Source organism: Schistocerca piceifrons, chromosome 11 (assembly GCF_021461385.2).
Source record: "Schistocerca piceifrons isolate TAMUIC-IGC-003096 chromosome 11, iqSchPice1.1, whole genome shotgun sequence".
NCBI lineage: Eukaryota > Metazoa > Arthropoda > Insecta > Orthoptera > Acrididae > Schistocerca > Schistocerca piceifrons.
In genome coordinates this window covers 81645442-81665721 of record NC_060148.1, presented here as the reverse complement: position 1 = coordinate 81665721, position 20280 = coordinate 81645442, and the positions used below count along the sequence as shown (strand labels likewise).

The 20280-nt window shown below is 47.7% G+C and overlaps 1 protein-coding gene across 1 annotated transcript in view; it reads right to left on the bottom strand.

Annotated features, from left to right (window-relative positions):
- LOC124719723 (growth factor receptor-bound protein 14-like) overlaps window positions 1-20280 on the bottom strand; it is a 57885-nt gene that overhangs the window by 34006 nt on the left and 3599 nt on the right. Inside the window, exon 3 of the mRNA XM_047244926.1 lies at window positions 17881-17979. Within this exon, the coding sequence (XP_047100882.1) occupies window positions 17881-17979 (99 nt within the window). The remainder of the gene's footprint in view (window positions 1-17880; window positions 17980-20280) is intronic.

Sequence of the window (20280 nt, the reverse complement as noted above, 5' to 3'; positions counted from 1 at the left end):
AATAAGGTAGACATCAACCCAAGTTAAACGAGAGTAATGGAATGAAATCCAATTAAATTCAGTGATGCAGAAGGAATTAGGATGGGAAATTAGGCAGTCAAAGTAGTAGGTGGGTATGAAAATTCCTGGCAGATTAAAACTGTGTGCCGGACCGAGACTCGAACTCGGGACCTTTGCCTTTCGCGGGCAAGTGCTCTACCAACTGAGCTACCCAAGCACGACTCACGCCCCGTCCTCACAACTTTACTTCTGCCAGTACCTCGCCTCCTAACTTCCAAACTTTACAGAAGCTCTCCTGCGAACCTTGCAGAGCACTTGCCCGCGAAAGGCAAAGGTCCCGTGTTTGAGTCTCGGTCCGGCACACAGTTTTAACCTGCCAGGAAGTTTCATATAAGCGCACACTCCGCTGCAGAGTGAGAATCTCATTCTAGGTGGGTGTTGCCTTTTGGGCAGGAAAAGAACAGATGATAGGCGAAGTCGTGACGATGCTGCATATGATACGAGAATCATATCCGAAAAAACGGAAATTGTTAACAACTATATTGTAAACGTTCGTTTGTTCGAAATCTTAAATGTCTCAATGTTTTGATCGAATGGTTTCCAATTTCGACACAACCTTCTACATCTACATGGATACTCTGCAAATCACATTTCAGTGCCTCGCAGAGGGTTCATCGAACCACCTTCACAATTCTCTATTATTAGCACACTGGACTCGCATTCGGGAGGACGACGGTTCAATCCCGCGTCCCACCATCCTGATTTAGGTTTTCCGTGATTTCCCTAAATCGCTCCAGGCAAATGCCGGGATGGTTCCTTTGAAACGGCACGGTCGACTTCCTTCCCCGTCCTTCCCTAATCCAATGAGACCGATGACCTTGCTGTCTGGTCTCTTTCCCCCACACATGCCAACCCAATTCTCTATTATTCCAATGTCGTATAGCGCGCGGAAAGAATGAACACCTATATGTTTCCGTACGAGCTCTGATTTCCCTTACTTTATCGTGGTCTTGTAGGTCGGTGTCAACAGAATAATTTCGCATCCGGAGCAGAAAGTTGGTGATTGGAATTTCGTGAGAAGATTCCGTCGCAACGATAAACGCCTTTCTTTTAATGATTTCCAGCCCAAATCCTGTATCATTTCTGTGTCATTCTTCCCATATTTCGCGATAATACAAAACGTGCTGCCTTTCTTTGAACTTTTTCGGTGTACTCCGTCAGTCCTACCTGGTAAGGATCCCACAGCGCCCAGCAGTATTCTAAAAGAGGACGGACAAGCGTAGTGTAGGCAGTCTCCTTAGTAGGTCTGTTACATTTTCTAAGTGTCCGGCCAATAAAACGCAGCCTTTGGTTAGCCTCCCCCACAACATTTTCTATGTGTTATTTCCAATTTAAGTTGTTCGTAATTGTAATACCTAGGTACTTAGTTGAATTTACGGCTTTTAGATTACACTGATTTGTCGTGTTACCAAAGTTCGAGTTCCTCTTAGTACTCATGTGGATGACTTCACACTTTTCGTTATGCCTTCGAATACGCGGGTGTTTTTATCTACCTGTTATTAAATACATACGTAATATAAAAATAAACATGCAATATATGAAGGGGAAACGTTATTACCAAAAAACCTCCAAAGCTTCTTTTTCGATTTGCTTCAAATTTGTACACAAGACTTTAATATACAGGGTGAGTCAGGAGGAAAGGCACATGCTTTAAGGGGTGGTAGTATTAGTGATTCTGGACAAAAACCTTTATATGGGCGTATGCCCTATTTCGAGTTGTTTCCGAGATAGAACACATTTAATACCACTTTGTACGTTTTTCTTGAATAACTCGAAAACCGCACCCTCCAGCGAAAACCTGTCGCAGTACAAAATTAAATTACCTACAAAAAAGGACCTATTCATTTTCTTTCTCTAGAATTAATAGTTTGTGCGAAGAGACCGCGATAATGTTGACAAACTCGCTCGGCGCGCACGCGCAGTAGCTTACGTAGTTTTAGTAGGCCAATTTGAGGTAGTTTGAGAGACCACAAGTGTCCCTACAAACTGTTCGTCTGAACTTGCTCTACACTACTGTGGTACGTTGCAAACAGTGCCCTACGGTCGTAGGTTCGAATCCCGCCTCGGGCATGGATGTGTGTCATGTCCTTAGGTTAGTTAGGTTTAAGTAGTTCTAAATTCTAGAGGACTGATGACCTCAGAAATTAAGTCCCATAATGCTCAGAGCCATTTGCAAACAGTGACAATGTTTGATAGTACGGAAAATAAATAACAATGAATATTAAACGTGTTCTATCTCGGAAACCATAGTACGGCAGCCGCGTGGGATTAGCCGAACGGTCTAGGGGGCTGCAGTCATGGACTGCGCGGCTGGTCCCGGCGGAGGTTCGAGTCCTCCCTCGGGCATGGGTGTGTGTGTTTGTCCTTAGGATAATTTAGCTTAAGTAGTGTGTAAGGTTAGGGACTAATGACCTTAGCAGTTAAGTCCCATAAGATTTCACACACATTTGAACATTTGGAGTAGGGCATAAATAATACTATCACTAATACGTACGTCGGCCACTCCACTGTCCGTGATGAGAGGCAATCCCTGAAGTCTGATATTCTTGGCGGACTCTTGATATAGTGGAACTCCGAATATTGAATTCGCTAACGATTTCCGAAGTGGAATGTCGTATGCGTCTAGCTCTATCTATCTTCGGGCGTTCAAAGTCTGTTAATTCCTGTCTTGCGACCATAATCACATCGGAAATCTTTTCAAGTGCCAATGCACTTAACTTTTATACACTGTGTGATCAAAAGTATCCGGACACCACCAAAAACATACGTTTTTCGTATTAGGTGCATTGTGCTGCCATCTACTGCCAGGTGCTCCATATCATCGACCTCAGTAGTCATCAGACATCGTGAGACAGCAGAACGGGGCGCTCCGCGGATCTCACGCACTTCGAACGTAGTCAGGTGATTGGGTGTTACTTGTGTCATACGTCTGCACGCGAGATTTACACACTCATAAACGTCCCTAGGTCCACTGTTTCCGATGTGGTAGTGAAGTGGAAACGTGAAGGGACACGTACAGCACAAAAGCGTACAGGCCGACCTCGTCTGTTGACTGACAGAGACCGCCGACAGTGGTAGAGGGTCGTAATGTGCGATAGGCAGACATCTATCCACACCGTCACACAGGAATTCCAAACTGTATCAGTACTGTGACAGTTAGGCGGGAGGTGAGAAAACTTGGATTTCATGGTCGAGCGGCTGCTCATAAGCCACACATCTCGCCGGTAAATTCCAAACGACGCCTCACTCGATGTAAGGAGCGTAAACATTGGACGATTGAACAGTGTAAAAACGTTTGTGTGGAGTGACGAATCACGGTACACAATGTAGCGTTCCGATGGCAGGGTGTGGGTATGGCGAATGCCCGGTGAACGTCATCTGCCAGCGTGTGTAGTGCCAAAGTAAAATTCGGAGGTGGTGGTGTTAAAATGGTTCAAATGGCTCGGAGCACTATGGAACTGAGGTCATCAGTCCCCTAGAACTTAGAACTATTTAAACCTAACTAACCTAAAGGCATCACACACACTCATGCCCGAGGTAGGATTCGAACCTGCGGCCGTAGCGGTCGAGTGGTTCCAGACTGTAGCGCCTAGAACCGCTCGGCCACACCGGCCGGAGGCGGTGGTGTTATGGTGTGGTCGTGTTTTTCGTGGAGGGGGCTTGCACCCCTTGTTGTTTTGCATGGCACTATCACAGCACAGGCGTACATTGATGTTTTAAGCACCTTCTTGCTTCCCAGTGTAGAACAGCAATCCAGAGATGGCAATTGCATCTTTCAACACGATCGAGCACCTGTTCAGAATGCACGGTCTCTGGCGAAGTGGTTACACGACAGCACCATCCCTGTAATGGACTGGCCTCCAAAGAGTACTGACCTAAATCTAGTAGTACACCTTTGGGATTATTTGCCACGCCATCTTCGCGCCAGGCCTCACCGACCGACATCGATACCTCTCCTCAGTGCAGCACTCCGTGAAGAATTGGCTGCCGTTCCCCAAGAAACCTCCCAGCACCTGATTGAACGTATGCCCGCGAGAGTGGAAGCTGTCATCAAGGCTAAGGGTGGGACAACACCATATTGAATTCCAGCAATACCGATGGAGGTCGCCACTTGTAAGTCGATTTTCAGCCAGGTGTCCGGATACTTTTGATCACATAGTGTACCTTGTGTACACTACACTAGGGCTGTGTGTACATGTTCATATCGGTATCCCATGTGGACTGTGCGGCTGGTCCCGGAGGAGGTTCGAGTCCTCCCTCGGGCCTGGGGATGTGTGGTTGTCCTTAGGATAATTTAGGTTAACTAGTGTGTAAGCTTAGGGACTGACGACCTTAGCAGTTACGTCCCAAAAGACTTCACACACATTTGAACATTTGTGGTAACCCACGACTTTTGACACCTCAGTTTAAAGCTAGTTACCATTCACCACACCGACTAGAAATTTTGTCTGTGTCACCTCGTATCCTCCTGTAGTCACCCAACGACACCTTCTCGTACGCTGCACCATCATCAGCTCGGAAGGTAACAAGAAACAATCTGTGGAAGTCTGCCAGTGGAGCTCTGGTTCATCAAGGAGATTCTTCCTTCATAGTTTTTTTTTTTTTTTTTTTTTTTTTTTTTTTTTTTTGTCATCAGTCTACTGACTGGTTTGATGCGGCCCGCCACGAATTCCTTTCCTGTGCTAACCTCTTCATCTCAGAGTAGCACTTGCAACTTACGTCCTCAATTATTTGCTTGACGTATTCCGGTCTCTGTCTTCCTCTACAGTTTTTGCCCTCTACAGCTCCCTCTAGTACCATGGAAGTCATTCCCTCATGTCTTAGCAGATGTCCTACCATCCAGTCCCTTCTCCTTATCAGTGATTTCCACATATTCCTTTCCTCTCCGATTCTGCGTAGAACCTCCTCATTCCTTACCTTATCAGTCCACCTAATTTTCATCATTCGTCTATAGCACCACGTCTCAAATGCTTCGATTCCCTTCTCTTTCGGTTTTCCCACAGTCTATGTTTCACTACCATACAATGCTGTACTCCAGACGTACATCCTCAGAAATTTCTTCCTCAAATTAAGGCCGGTATTTGATATTAGTAGACTTCTCTTGGCCAGAAATGCCTTTTTTGCCATAGCGAGTCTGCTTTTGATGTCCTTCTTGCTCCGTCCGTCATTGGTTATTTTACTGCCTAGGCAGCAGAATTCCTTAACTTCATTGACTTCGTGACCATCAATCCTGATGTTAAGTTTCTCGCTGTTCTCATTTATACTACTTCTCACTACCTTCGTCTTTCTCCGATTTACTCTCAAACCATACTGTGTACTCATTAGACTTCATTCCGTTCAGCAGATCATTTAATTCTTCTTCACTTTCACTCAGGATAGCAATTTCATCAGCGAATCGTATTATTGATATCCTTTCACCTTGTATTTTAATTCCACTCCTGAACCTTTCGTTTATTTCCATCATTGCTTCCTCGATGTACAGTTTGAAGAGTAGGGGCGAAAGGCTACAGCCTTGTCTTACACCCTTCTTAATACGAACACTTCGTTCCTGATCGTCCACTCCCTCTTGGTTGTTGCACATATTGTATATGACCGATTCGGATCTCCTTCCTAGTATTACCGCTAAATACCTGATCGACCTGACTTCCTCATAGCAAATCTTGCGGTCGTATGTGAGCCATCACTGCGCGTTGTTCGCATCGCCTCGCTAGATGAGTGGTCTAGTTGAGGCTAGGCCGGTCTGGCATGGAAAGCGACGCGGCCGTAGAGCGCTAGACGAGGTCGCCCCACCGTTACTCGTAACGGCGTGTGTGTGTGTGTGTGTGTGTGTGTGTGTGTGTGTTTGTTGGCCGACACCCCGCCTGCGTAGCGATCGCGCCCGCCCCATCACCACTATAGTGTCGCCGTTGCCAGCTCGATCAGTGGCGTGCTTCCGGGTACTCTGCTGAGTCGCTGATTCCATTCTCCAGATGACCCACAGCCTTCGATATCATCAGCTGACTCTGACCTTTGACGTTATAACAGTGCCTACAATGAAACACGAACGTGACTTCAAAATGACGAACAATCACATTACTCTTCCTGGCTACAACACACACACCAAGCCGCCGGATGGTGTGTTGCAGCCGGCCGCTGTGGCCGAGCGGTTCTAGGCACGTCATTTCGGAACCGCGCTGCTGCTACGGTCGCAGGTTCGAATCCAGCCTCGGGCATGGATGCGTGTGAAGTCCTTAGGTTAGTTAGGTTTAACTAGTTCTAAGTTCTAGGGGACTGATGACCTCAGATATTAAGTCCCATAGTGCTCAGAGCCATTTTTAAAAAAAAATCTAACTAACCTAAGGACATCACACAAATCCATGCCCGACGCAAGATTCGAATCTGCGACCGTAGCGGTCGTGCGGTTCCAGACTGTAGCGCCTAGAACCGCTCGACCACTCCGGCCGACGAATTTTCTCATTGTGGTCATTTCGCCCAGACGTCGGAGGAAGTAACATCTTTACGAAAGGAAAATAACCATACAGCCGTATCTTATAACTAAATTTTCTTGGAGAAATCTGAATTTCAACTTTATCTACGACAATGATAGAAGCTGACGAAATGAATCAAAATTTGTGTCACGGTCGAGATTCGAACCCAGATCTTCTTCCTTACTAGGCAGGAATGCTGACCAATACACCACCACAACAAAAACTACAAAACTATTTAGAAAAGATATGTGAATGGTGCGAAAAGTGGCAGTGGACCCTAAATAACGAAAAGTGTGAGGTCATCCACATGAGCGCTAAAAGAAACTCGTTGAACATCGGTTACACGATAAATCATTCTAATCTAAAAGCAGTAAATTCAGTTAAATACCTACGTATTACAATTACGAACAACTTAAATTGGAAGGAACACACAGAAAATGTTGTGGAGAAGACTAACCAAAGACTGCGTTTTATCGGCAGAACACTTGGAAAATGTAACAGACCTACTAAGGAGACTGCCTACACTACGCTTGTCCGTCCTCTTTTAGAATATTGCCGCGCGGTGTGGGATCCTTACCAGGTAGGACTGACGGAGGACATCGAAAAAGTGCAAAGAAGGCCAGCACGTCTTGTATTATCGCGAAATATGGGAGAGAGTGTCAGAGAAGTGATACAGGAATTGGGCTGGAAATCACTAAAAGAAAGGCGTTTTTCGTTGCGACAGAATCATCTCACGAAATTCCAATCACCAACTTTCTGCTTCGGATGCGAAAATACACTCCTGGAAATGGAAAAAAAGAACACATTGACACCAGTGTGTCAGACCCACCATACTTGCTCCGGACACTGCGAGAGGGCTGTACAAGCAATGATCACACGCACGGCACAGCGGACACACCAGGAACCGCGGTGTTGGCCGTCGAATGGCGCTAGCTGCGCAGCGTTTGTGCACCGCCGCCGTCAGTGTCAGCCAGTTTTCCGTGGCATACGGAGCTCCATCGCAGTCTTTAACACTGGTAGCATGCCGCGACAGCGTGGACGTGAACCGTATGTGCAGTTGACGGACTTTGAGCGAGGGCGTACAGTGGGCATGCGGGAGGCCGGGTGGACGTACCGCCGAATTGCTCAACACGTGGGGCGTGAGGTCTCCACAGTACATCGATGTTGTCGCCAGTGGTCGGCGGAAGGTGCACGTGCCCGTCGACCTGGGACCGGACCGCAGCGACGCACGGATGCACGCCAAGACCGTAGGATCCTACGCAGTGCCGTAGGGGACCGCACCGCCACTTCCCAGCAAATTAGGGACACTGTTGCTCCTGGGGTATCGGCGAGGACCATTCGCAACCGTCTCCATGAAGCTGGGCTACGGTCCCGCTCACCGTTAGGCCGTCTCCCGCTCACGCCCCAACATCGTGCAGCCCGCCTCCAGTGGTGTCGCGACAGGCGTGAATGGAGGGACGAATTTAGACGTGTCGTCTTCAGCGATGAGAGTCGCTTCTGCCTTGGTGCCAGTGATGGTCGTATGCGTGTTTGGCGCCGTGCAGGTGAGCGCCACAATCAGGACTGCATACGACCGAGGCACACAGGGCCAACACCCGGCATCATGGTGTGGGGAGCGATCTCTTACACTGGCCGTACACCACTGGTGATCGTCGAGGGGACACTGAATAGTGCACGGTACATCCAAACCGTCATCGAACCCATCGTTCTACCATTCCTAGACCGGCAAGGGAACTTGCTGTTCCAACAGGACAATGCACGTCCGCATGTATCCCGTGCCACCCAACGTGCTCTAGAAGGTGTAAGTCAACTACCCTGGCCAGCAAGATATCCGGATCTGTCCCCCATTGAGCATGTTTGGGACTGGATGAAGCGTCGTCTCACGCGGTCTGCACGTCCAGCACGAACGCTGGTCCAACTGAGGCGCCAGGTGGAAATGGCATGGCAAGCTGTTCCACAGGACTACATCCAGCATCTCTACGATCGTCTCCATGGGAGAATAGCAGCCTGCGTTGCTGTGAAAGGTGGATATACACTGTACTAGTGCCGACGTTGTGCATGCTCTGTTGCCTGTGTCTATGTGCCTGTGGTTCTGTCAGTGTGATCATGTGATGTATCTGACCCCAGGAATGTCTCAATAAAGTTTCCCCTTCCTGGGACAATGAATTCACGGTGTTCTTATTTCAATTTCCAGGAGTGTATTTTGTTGACACCGACATACAAAGGGAGGAACGATCACGAAGATAAAATAAGGGAAGTCAGAGCTCGAACGGAGAGATACAGGTGTTCGTTCTTTCCGCGTGCTGTACGAGATTGCAATAATAGAGAATTGTGAAGGTGGTTCGATGAACCCTCTACCAGGCATTTACACGTGATTTGCTGAATATCCATGTAATTATACATGTAGGTTACTACCTAAGTCCTCCACGGCGTGTGTTCAGCAGAGAAAAGGGTATGGTTCAAATGGCTCTGAGCACTATGGGACTCAACTTCTGAGGTCATTAGTCCCCTAGAACTTAGAACTAGTTAAACCTAACTAACCTAAGGACATCACACACATCCATGCCCGGCGCAGGATTCGAACCTGCGGCCGTAGTGGTCTCGCGGTTCCAGATTGCAGCGCCTAGAACCGCACGGCCACTTCGGCCGGCAAAAAGGGTATCATCAGGAGTGTCCCCCAGGTACGTGCGATAGAACCGCTGTTGTTATTCTACTATTCTATTAGTTCTTGGAGTTCCGTTAGTTAAGAAGTATTCGAGCCACTCACATCTCTGCGAAGTTATTCCAGATGCTCGTACCTTCGTTAACAGCCTGCAATGGGGCAGCGCGTCAAATGCTTTCCGGAAATCTAGAAATATGGAATCTGTCTGTTGCCCTTCAGCCATAGTTCTCGATATATCGTGTGATATACTGCGCTATTAACATCTTAAGGAACTGGAAGCAGTCCCGATCGCATAACTTATTTAATGTGGTGACCGGTTTCAATCTTTTTATAAGATCATCTTCAGGAGGCGGTGGCGCATGGCAACCCTCTTGCTTGTGGCTGATAGAGTATGGTGTGAAGATGATCTTATAAAACGATCGAATCCGGTCACCACAATAAAAACGTTATGCGGTCAAGACTGCTTCCAGTTTATTTACACTACTGGCCATTAACATTGCTACACCACGAAGATGACGTGCTACACACGCGAAATTTAACCGACAGGAAGAAGATGCTGTGATATGCGAATGATTAGCTTTTCAGGGCATTCACACAAGGTTAGCGCCGGTGGCGACACCTACAACCTGCTGACATGAGGAAATTTTACAACCAATTTCTCGTACACAAACGGCAGTTGACCGGCGTTGAAACGTTGTTGTGATGCCTCGTGTAAGGAGGAGAAAAGCGTACCATCACGCTTCCGACTTTGATAAAGGTCGGATTGTAGCCTATCGCGATTGCGGTTTATCGTAACGCGACATTGCTGCTCGCGTTGGTCGAGATCCAATGACTGTTAGCAGAATATGGAATCGGTGGGTTCAGGAGGGTAATACGGAACGCCGTGCTGGATCCCAACGGCCTCGTATCACTAGCAGTCGAGATGACAGGCATCTTATCCGCACGGCTGTAACGGATCGTGCAGCCACGTCTCGATCCCTGAGTCAACAGATGAGGACGTTTGCACGACAACAACCATCTGCACGAACAGTTCGACGACATTTGCAGCAGCACGGACTATCAGCTCGGAGACCGTTGCTGCGGTTACCCTTGACGCTGCATCACAGACAGGAGCACCTGCGATGGTGTACTCGACGACGAACCTGGGTGCACGAATGGCAAAACTTGATTTTCTTTAGGATGAATCCAGGTTCTGTTTACAGCATCACGATGGTCACATCGATGTTTGGCGATATCGCGGTGAACGCACATTGGAAGCGTGTATTCGTCATCGCCATACTGGCGTATCACCCGGCGTGATGGTGTGGCATGCCATTGGTTACACGTCTCGGTCACCTCTTGTTCGCGTTGACGGCACTTTCAACAGTGGACGTTACATTTCAGATGTGTTACGACCCGTGGCTCTACCCTCCATTTGATCCCCGCGAAACCCTACATTGCAGCAGGATAATGCACGACCGCATGTTGCAGGTCCTGTACAGCCTTTCTGGATACAGAAAATGTTCGAATGCTGCCCTGGCCAGCACATTCTCCAGATCTCTCACCAAATGAAAACGTCCGGTCAACGGTGGCCGAGCAACTGGCTCGTCACAATACGCCAGTCACTACTCTTGATGAACTGTGGTATCGTGTTGAAGCTGCATGGGCAGCTGTACCTGTACACGCCATCCGAGCTCTGTTTTGACTCACTGCCCAGGCGTATCAAGGCCGTTATTACAGCCAGAGGTGGTTTTTCTGAGTACTGATTTCTCAGGATCTATGCACCCAAATTGCGTGAAAATGTAATGACATGTCAGTTCTAGTATAATACATTTGTCCAATGAATACGCGTTTATCATCTGCATTTCTTCTTGGTGAAGCAATTTTAATGGCCAGTAGTGTATATTGAGCGATGCTGTCCAAAACCATGTTGATTCGTAGGCATGGGCTTCCATGGACGTCAACAAAGGACCGAAACCGTGTAAAGTACGCTACACGCTTTACCTTATCTGAAGTCTTCAGTTCCTGCGCAAACGAAGATGCTGCACGCGAAGTTCCAACTACTGCATCATTTTGTGAGGACTGCACACGAAATCTGTGGACAGCTAATCTGCTCAAACGTGTTGAAGCGTGAAGCAGAAACACACCTCTCACCTCAGCCACTTTAGTGCCCGTTAAGGTGACCAATGAGCTGCAGCTGACACGCCTTCGCGAAAACGGACAAATAATGTCATTGTAATGACATTTCCCCCGAAATGCGTCTACACAACATGTGCGTGCGAACGACTCGCCAAATACTGTTCAACAGTAAAAACTGGTTGCTCTTGGAAAAACATATGTTTACCCAGCAATGAACTGCGCAGGACTTAGTCGCCGTGTCTGACTTGTATCCACTGCAATGCCGTCTTCGTTTGTTGTCCGTAATCTTGCGACAGCTGATCGTACTAAGGTACATACGAGGGTCACTCCAAAAATACAGTTTTTATTCTGAATGTGTGAAAGTTTTACAGTGTGTAGATACATCCTTCCCGCTCGTTTTCAAACTTAGTTCAACCTGTTCCCGTGAGTGGCGCCGTCACAGCATGTCTTCAAGATGGCTGCTACACTTGACGTTCGTCAGAAGCAACGCGCTGTCAAAGAATTCCTGTGCTGTGAAAACGAGACAGTGGGAAACATCCACAAGAGGTTGAAAAAGGTGTACGGAGATGCTGCTGTCGATCGCAGTACAGTTAGTCGGTGGGCGAGCAGGTTACGTGACGAAAGCGGGCACGGCAATATTGAGGATTGTCCTCTCAGCGGCAGGCCTCGTACTGCACACATTCCAGACAATGTGCAGAGAGTCAACGAATTGGTGACTGCTGACAGACGCATCACAGTGAACGAATTGTCACGCTACGTTGGGATAGGGGAAGGAAGTGTTTGCAGAATACTGAAAGTGTTGGCGTTACAAAAGGTTTGTGCCAGGCGGGTTCCCAGGATGTTGACACTGGCTCACAAAGAAACAAGAAAAACGGTATGCAGCGAACTCTTGGGACAGTACGAGAATGGTGGAGATGAATTTCTTGGAAGAACTGCGACGGGTGATGAAACACGGCTCCATCATTTTTCACCAGAGACGAAGAGGCAATCAATGGAATGGCATCGTGCAAATTCACCCAAGAAAAAAAAATTCAAAACCATACCTTCTGCTGTAAAAGTTATGGCTACGGTGTTTTTCGATTCGGAAGGACTCTTGCTTGTGGACATCGTGCCAAGTGGAACCACCATAAATCCTGATGCATATGTGACGACATTGAAGAAACCTCAAGCTCGATTGAGTCGTGTTCCACCACATCGGCAGAAGCAGGATGTTTTGCTGTCGCACGACAATGCACGGCCACATGTCTGTCAAGAAACCGTGGAAGCGATCACAAAACTCGGATGGACAACACTGAAACACACGCCTTACAGTCGTTACCTGGCTCCAAAATGCCTCTGAGCACTATGGGACTCAACATCTTAAGTCATAAGTCCCCTAGAACTTAGACCTACTTAAACCTAACTAACCTAAGGACATCACACACACCCATGCCCGAGGCAGGATTCGAACCTGCGACCGTAGCAGTCCCGCGGTTCCGGACTGCAGCGCCAGAACCGCACAGCCACCGCGGCCGGCACCTGGCTCCATGTGACTATCACCTCTTTGGGAAACTGTAAGACTCTCTTCGTGGAACAAGGTTTGAAGATGATGACTCCCTTGTGCACGCTGCCAAACAGTGGCTCCAACAGGATTGTCCAGAATTTTACCGTGCGGGTATACAGGCGCTGGTTCCAAGATGACGTAAGGCAGTTGAGAGGGATGGAAATTATGTGGAGAAATGAAAACTTGTTCCTAAAGGATGTATCTACACACTGTAAAACTCTCAAACATGTAGAATAAAAGATGGATTTTAAAAAAAGAATAGTGTGCGTTTCTTTTCGAGTGACCCTCGTATTTATTCTCAAGTGCGTGACTTTTCTGTGGCACCGTACAAGATATTCTACATCTACATCCATACTCCGCAAGCCAGCTGACGGTGTGTGGCGGAGGGTACTTTGAGTACCTCTATCAGTTCTCCCATCTATTCCAGTCTCGTTCGAGGAAAGAAAGATTTTCGGTATGCCTCTATGTGGGCTCTAATATCTCTGACTTTATCCTCACGGTCTCTTCGCGAGATACACGTAGGAGGGAGCAATATACTGCTTGACTTCTCGGTGAAGGTATGTGTTCTCGAAACTTCAGCAAAAGCCCGTACCGAGCTACTAAGCGTCTCTCCTGCAGAGTCTTCCACTGGAGTTTATCTATCGTCTCCGTAACGCTTTCGCGATTACTAAATGATCCCGTAACGAAGTGCGCTGCTCTCCGTTGGATCCTCTCTCTCTCTTCTATCAACTATATCTGGTACGGATCCCACACCGCTGAGCAGTATTCAAGCAGTGGGCGAACAAGCGTGCTGTAACCTACTTCCTTTGTTTTCGGATTGCATTTCGTTAAGATTCTTCCAATGAATCTGTCTGGCATCTGCTTTACCGACGATCAACTTTACATGATCATTCTATTTTAAATCACTCCTAATGCGTACTCCCAGACAATTTATGGAATTAACTGCTTCCATTTGCTGATCTGCTATTTTGTAGCTAAATGATAAGGGATCTATCTTTCTATGTATTCGCAGCACATTACACTTGTCTACATTGAGATTCAATTGCCATTCCCTGCACCATGCGTCAATTCGCTGCAGATCCTCCTGCATTTCAGTACAATTTTCCATTGTTATAACCTCTCGATACACCACAGCATCATCTGCAAAAGCCTCAGTGAACTTCCGATGTCATCCACAAGATCATTTATATATACTGTGAATAGCAACGGTCCTACGACACTCCCCCGCGGCACACCTGAAATCACTCTTACTTCGGAAGACTTCTCTCCATTGAGAATGACATGCTGCGCTCTGTTATCTAGGAACTCTTCAGTCCAATCACACAATTGGTCTGATAGTCCATATGCTCTTACTTTGTTCATTAAACCACTGTGGGGAACAGTATCGAACGCCTTGCGGAAGTCAAGAAACACGGCATCTACCTGGGAACCCGTGTCTATGGCCCTCTGACTCTCGTGGACGAATAGCGCGAGCTGGGTTTCACACGATCGTGTTTTTCGAAACCCACGCTGACTCCCGCAGAGTAGATTTCTAGTCTCCAGAAAAGTCATCATACTCGAACATAGTACGTGTTCCAAAATTCATCATTCCGCGAAAAGGGATTCACGCAGGAGCCCCAACGCGGGGAGCCCCGTGTTCCGGGACAAGGTGACCCCGTCGGCTTATCGCGGGGGCGTAAAGTGGCGACCAGAAAAGTCATTATACTCGAACATAGTACGTGTTCCAAAATTCATCATTCCGCGAAAAGGGATTCACGCAGGAGCCCCAACGCGGGGAGCCCCGTGTTCCGGGACAAGGTGACCCCGTCGGCTTATCGCGGGGGCGTAAAGTGGCGACCAGAAAAGTCATTATACTCGAACATAGTACGTGTTCCAAAATTCATCATTCCGCGAAAAGGGATTCACGCAGGAGCCCCAACGCGGGGAGTCCCGTGTTCCGGGACAAGGTGACCCCGTCGGCTTATCGCGGGGGCGTAAAGTGGCGACAAATAGCGCGGCCGGGCACACAGCACAATGGGCTGATAGGCGTGCCGGCACTTTCCAAAGCACCGCACAGATTAGCCCGGCCTTGGCGGGCCTTTAGTGCCTCGCCCGCAGCAGGCGGACGCGCGCCGCCGGGTTTTACAGAAAGCAAAGCGGCGGGCGGTGTCTTCTTCCTCTGCCGTGTAAACATGGGCGTGCGCCGAGACGGGTTACGTAACTCGGGCGCACGCTCACATACAGGGCAGAGGCACAGTGCGTGTGTTGCAGCACGTACTCCAAAAAGCCACTAAGTATATGGCCCTGTAGGATGTTCTGTGGCCGGCCGGGGTAGCCGAGCGGTTCTAGGCGCTTCAGTCTGGAACCGCGTGACCGCTACGGTCGCACGTTCGAATCCTGCTTCGGGCATGGATGTGTGTGACGTCCTTAGGTTAGTTAGCTTTAAGTAGTTCTAAGTTCTAGGGGACTGATGACCTCAGATGTTTAGTCCCATAGTGCTCAGAGACATTTGAAACATTTGATATTCTGCGTGGATAACTGGAGCGTCATCTCAGGCTGCGCCTGGGGCCATGTGGAGTGTATGTTGCAGACAGTACAGAATCCTAAGAGATAAGCTACCAAAGGCAGGGAATGAATGTTTATTTTCTACCATCTTAAGCTATAACTGTCACCATTATCACCCATATCATCACTACCACCATCAACCAAATTCACCACGGGCGCTGACAACCTCGTTGTGCGCCCAAAAACAGTAATAATCATCATCATTATCATCATCATCATCAAATTCATCAGCACCATCATCAATCAAATCACCATCTTCAACCAAATCATCATCACAACCATCATCAACCAAACCATCACCACAATCATCATCAATCAAGCCACCATCAGAACCATCGCCACCACAACAGTCATCGTCATCAACAACCAAAACACCACCACCATCAAACAAATACACTACTGGCCATTAAAAATGCTACACCACGAAGATGACGTGCTACAGACACGAAATTTAACCGACAGGAATAAGATGCTGTGATATGCAAATGATTAGCTTTTCAGAGCATTCACACATGAGGTAAGTTTCCAACCGATTTCCCGTACACAAACCGCAGTTGACCGGCGTTGCCTGGTGAAACGTTGTTGTGATGCCTCGTGTAAGGAGGAAAAATGCGTACCATCACTTTTCCGACTTTGATAAAGGGCGGACTGTTGCCTATCGCGATTGTGCTTTATCGTATGAGGACATTGCTGTTCGCATTATCGAATGAATGTTAGCAGAATATGGAATCGGTGGGTTAAGGAGGGTAATACGGAACGCCGTGCTGGATCCCAACGGCCTCGTACCACTAGCAGTCGAGATGACAGGCATCTTATCCGCGTGGCTGTAACGGATCTTGCAGCCACGTCTCGATTCGTGAGTCAACACATGGGGACGTTTGGAAGACAACAACCATCTGCACGAACAGTTCGACGACGTTTGCAGCAGCACGGATTATCAGCTTGGAGACCATGGCTGCAGTTACCCTTGACGCTGCATCTCAGACAGGAGAGCCTGCGATGGTGTACTCGACGGCGAACCTGGGTGCCCGAATGGCAAAACGTCATTTTTTCGGATGAATCCAGGTTCTGTTTACAGCGTCGTGGTGGTTGCATCCGTGTTTGGCGACATCGCGGTGAACGGCCATCGGAAGCGTGTATTCGTCATCGCCATACTGGCGAATCACCAGGCGTTATTTTATGGGTTGCCATTGGTTACACGTCTCGGTCACCTCTTGTTCGCATTGACGGCACTTTCAACAGTGGACGATACATTTCAGATGTGTTACGACCCGTGGCTCTACCCTTTATTCGATCCCGGCGAAACCTTACATTTCAGCAGGATAATGCACGACCTGTTGCAGGTCGTGTACGAGCCTTTCTGGATACAGAAAATGCTCGACTGCTGCCCTCGCCAGCACATTCTCCAGATGTCTCACCAATTGAAAACGTCTGGTCAATGGTGGCCGAGCAACTGGCTCGTCACAATACGCCAGTCACTACTCTCGATGAACTGTGGTATCGTGTTGAAGCTGCATGGGCAGCTGTACCTGTACACGCCATCCGAGCTCTGTTTGACTCAATGCCCAGGCGTATCGAGGCCGTTATTATGGCCAGAGGAGGTTGTTCTGGGTACTAATTTCTCAGGATCTGTGCACCCAAATTGCGTGAAAATGTAATCACATGTCAGTTCTAGTACAATACATTTGTCCAATGAATACCCGTTTATTATCATCTGCATTTCTTCTTGGTGAAGCGATTTTAATGGCCAGTTGTGTACGTGTGATTTTTAGACTATCAAACAGCTCACGTCGCGTTTTTTATGTAAGTAAGTAATTACTTGCAGTTCAGTTGGCATCTGCGTTTGCTGTCACCTGATATGGAGGTCGCACCACCACTTCATATCCGAAACGTAAGAACAGTATCATATTCCGAGTTATTTCCTTCACATGTTGACCACGCTTACCCTTATTTTTGTGGTGCTCTATTACTCTTTTGCCACTAGTTATAGCCGCGTGGTTTGAGGCGCCATGTGACGGATAGCGCGGCCCCTCCCGCCGGAGGTTCGAGTCCTCACTCGGGCATGGGTGTGTGTCTGTTGTTCTTAGCATAGGTTAGTTTAAGTAGTGTGAAGTCTAGAGACCGATGACGTCAGTAGTTTGGTCCGTTAGGAATTCACAGACATTTGAACAATGGAATCTCCCAGCTACAGCCACAGGAGTCATGGCGTCCCGTTCAAAAAATGGTTCGAATGGCTCTGAGCACTATGCGACTTAACATCTGAGGTCATCAGTCGCCTAGAACTTAGAACTACTTTAACCTAACTAACCTAAGGACATCAACATACATCCATGCCCGAGGCAGGATTCGAACCTGCGACCGTAGCGGTCGCGCGGTTCCAGACTGAAGCGCCTAGAACCGCTCGGCCGCGCCGGCCGGCGTCCCGTTCAAAACAAGACATTAGCGTACATACAGTGTTAGACAGGAGGTAGGTGCGTGGTACTCACATTGGGCACGGAGTAGCTGTTGTACTCCTTGGGACTGGAGCCAGACTCGGTACACTTGCTCTTGAACGAGCGGTAGTTCTCCCGTAGCTGCTTGCCATACTGAAACACAGAAAGGGAACGGCGTGAGGGAACACAGCACGCACTGCACATCTTGGCAAAAAGGTGCACACACACACACACACACACACACACACACACACACAAGTGTCCAACATTTGCATTGGGCGAGGTGTGTACTTATCTGCCTATACACGGTGGTCCATTGATCGTGACCGGGCCACATATCTCACGGAATTAGCGTCACACGAAAAAACTACAAAGAACGAAACTTGTCCAGCTTGAAGTGGGAAACCAGATGGCGCTATGGTTGACCGGCTAGATGGCGCTGCCACAGGTCAAACGGATGTCAAATCAGTTTTTTTTTTTTTTTAAAATAGGAATCCCCATTTTTTTTTACATATTCGTGTAGTACGTAAAGAAATATGAATGTTTTAGTTGGACCACTTTTTTCGCTTTGTGATAGATGGTGCTGTAATAGTCACAAACGTATAAGAGCGTGGTATCACGTAACATTCCGCCAGTGCGGACGGTATTTGCTTCGTGATACATTGCCAGTGTTAAAATGGACCGTTTAATAATTGCGGAAAAGGTCGATATCGTGTTGATGTATGGCTATTGTGATCAGAATGCCCAACGGGCGTGTGCTGTGTATGCTGCTCGGTATCCTGGACGACATCATGCAAATGGCCGGACCGTTCGCCGGATAGTTACGTTATTTAAGGCAACAGGAAGTGTTCAGCCACATGTGAAACGTCAACCACGACCTGCAACAAATGATGATGCCCAAGTAGGTGTTGTAGCTGCTGTCGCGGCTAATCCGCACACCAGTAGCAGACAAATTGCGCGAGAATCGGGAATCTACAAAACGTCTGTGTTGAGAATGCTACATCAACATCGACTGCACCCGTACCGTATTTCTATGCACCAGGAATTGCATGGCGACGACTTTGAACGTCGTGTACATTTCTGCCACTGGGCACAAGAGAAATTACGGGACGATGACAGATTTTTTGCACGCGTTCTATTTAGCGACGAAGCGTCATTCACCAACAGCGGTAACGTAAACCGGCATAATATGCACTATTGGGCAACGGAAAATCCACGATGGCTGCGACAAGTCGAACATCAGCGACCTTGGCGGGATAATGTATGGTGCGGCAATATGGGAGGAAGGATAATTGGCCCCCATTTTATCGATGGCAATCTAAATGGTGCAATGTATGCATATTTCTTACGAAATGTTCTACCGATGTTACTACAACATGTTTCACTGCATGACAGAATGGCGATGTACTTCCAACATGATGGATGTCCGGCACATAGATCGCGTGTGGTTGAAGCGGTATTGAATAGCATATTTCATGACAGGTGGATTGGTCGTGGAAGCACCATACCGTGGCCCGCACGTTCACCGGATCTGACGTCCCCGGATTTCTTTCTGTGGGGAAAGTTGAAAGATATTTGCTATCGTCATCTACCGACAACACCTGAGAACATGCGTCAGCGCATTGTCAATGCGTGTGCGAACACTACGGAAGGCGAACTACTCGCTGTTGAGAGGAATTTCGTTACACGTATTGCCAAATGCACTGAGGTTAACAGACTTCATTTTGAGCATTTATTGCATTAATGTGGTATTTACAGGTAATCTCGCTGTAACAGCATGCGTTCTCAGAAATGAAAAGTTCACAAAGGTACATGTATCTCGTTGGAACGACCGAAATAAAATGTTCAAACGTACCTATGTTCTGTACTTTAATTTAAAAAAACCTACCTGTTACCAACTGTTCGTCTAAAATTGTGAGCCATATGTTTGTGACTATTACAGCGCCATCTGTCACTTTACGTACTACACGAATATGTAATAAAAAATGGGGGTTCCTATTTTTAAATAAGCGCAGTTGATATCCGTTTGACCTATGGCAGCGCCATCTAGCGGGCCAACCATAGCGCTATTTGGTTTCCCGCTTCAAGCTAGACGAGTTTCGTTCTTTGTAGTTTTTTTCGTTTGACGCTTATTTTGTGAGATATTTGGCCCGGTCACGATCAATGGACCACCCTGTATAAACCACTGGATCGATTTCCACCAACCAACTCGGTAGATACATCACCATCTAGAGACTAGCAATGTGGAGGTAACAATCAACTATCTGTCATAGGGATGGGACTGCATAAGGGTTAACGAAAGTATAACTGAGGAACATTTGGAGCAATTTTACACAAAATTCGTGTATAAAATTTATGTGGGGGTAAACTTCTACCACCCGTACTGATTGGGGTGGGTATGAGAGGCCATGACATGTGAAAATGTTCGGTAACGGCCGATGTTACTATCGAATC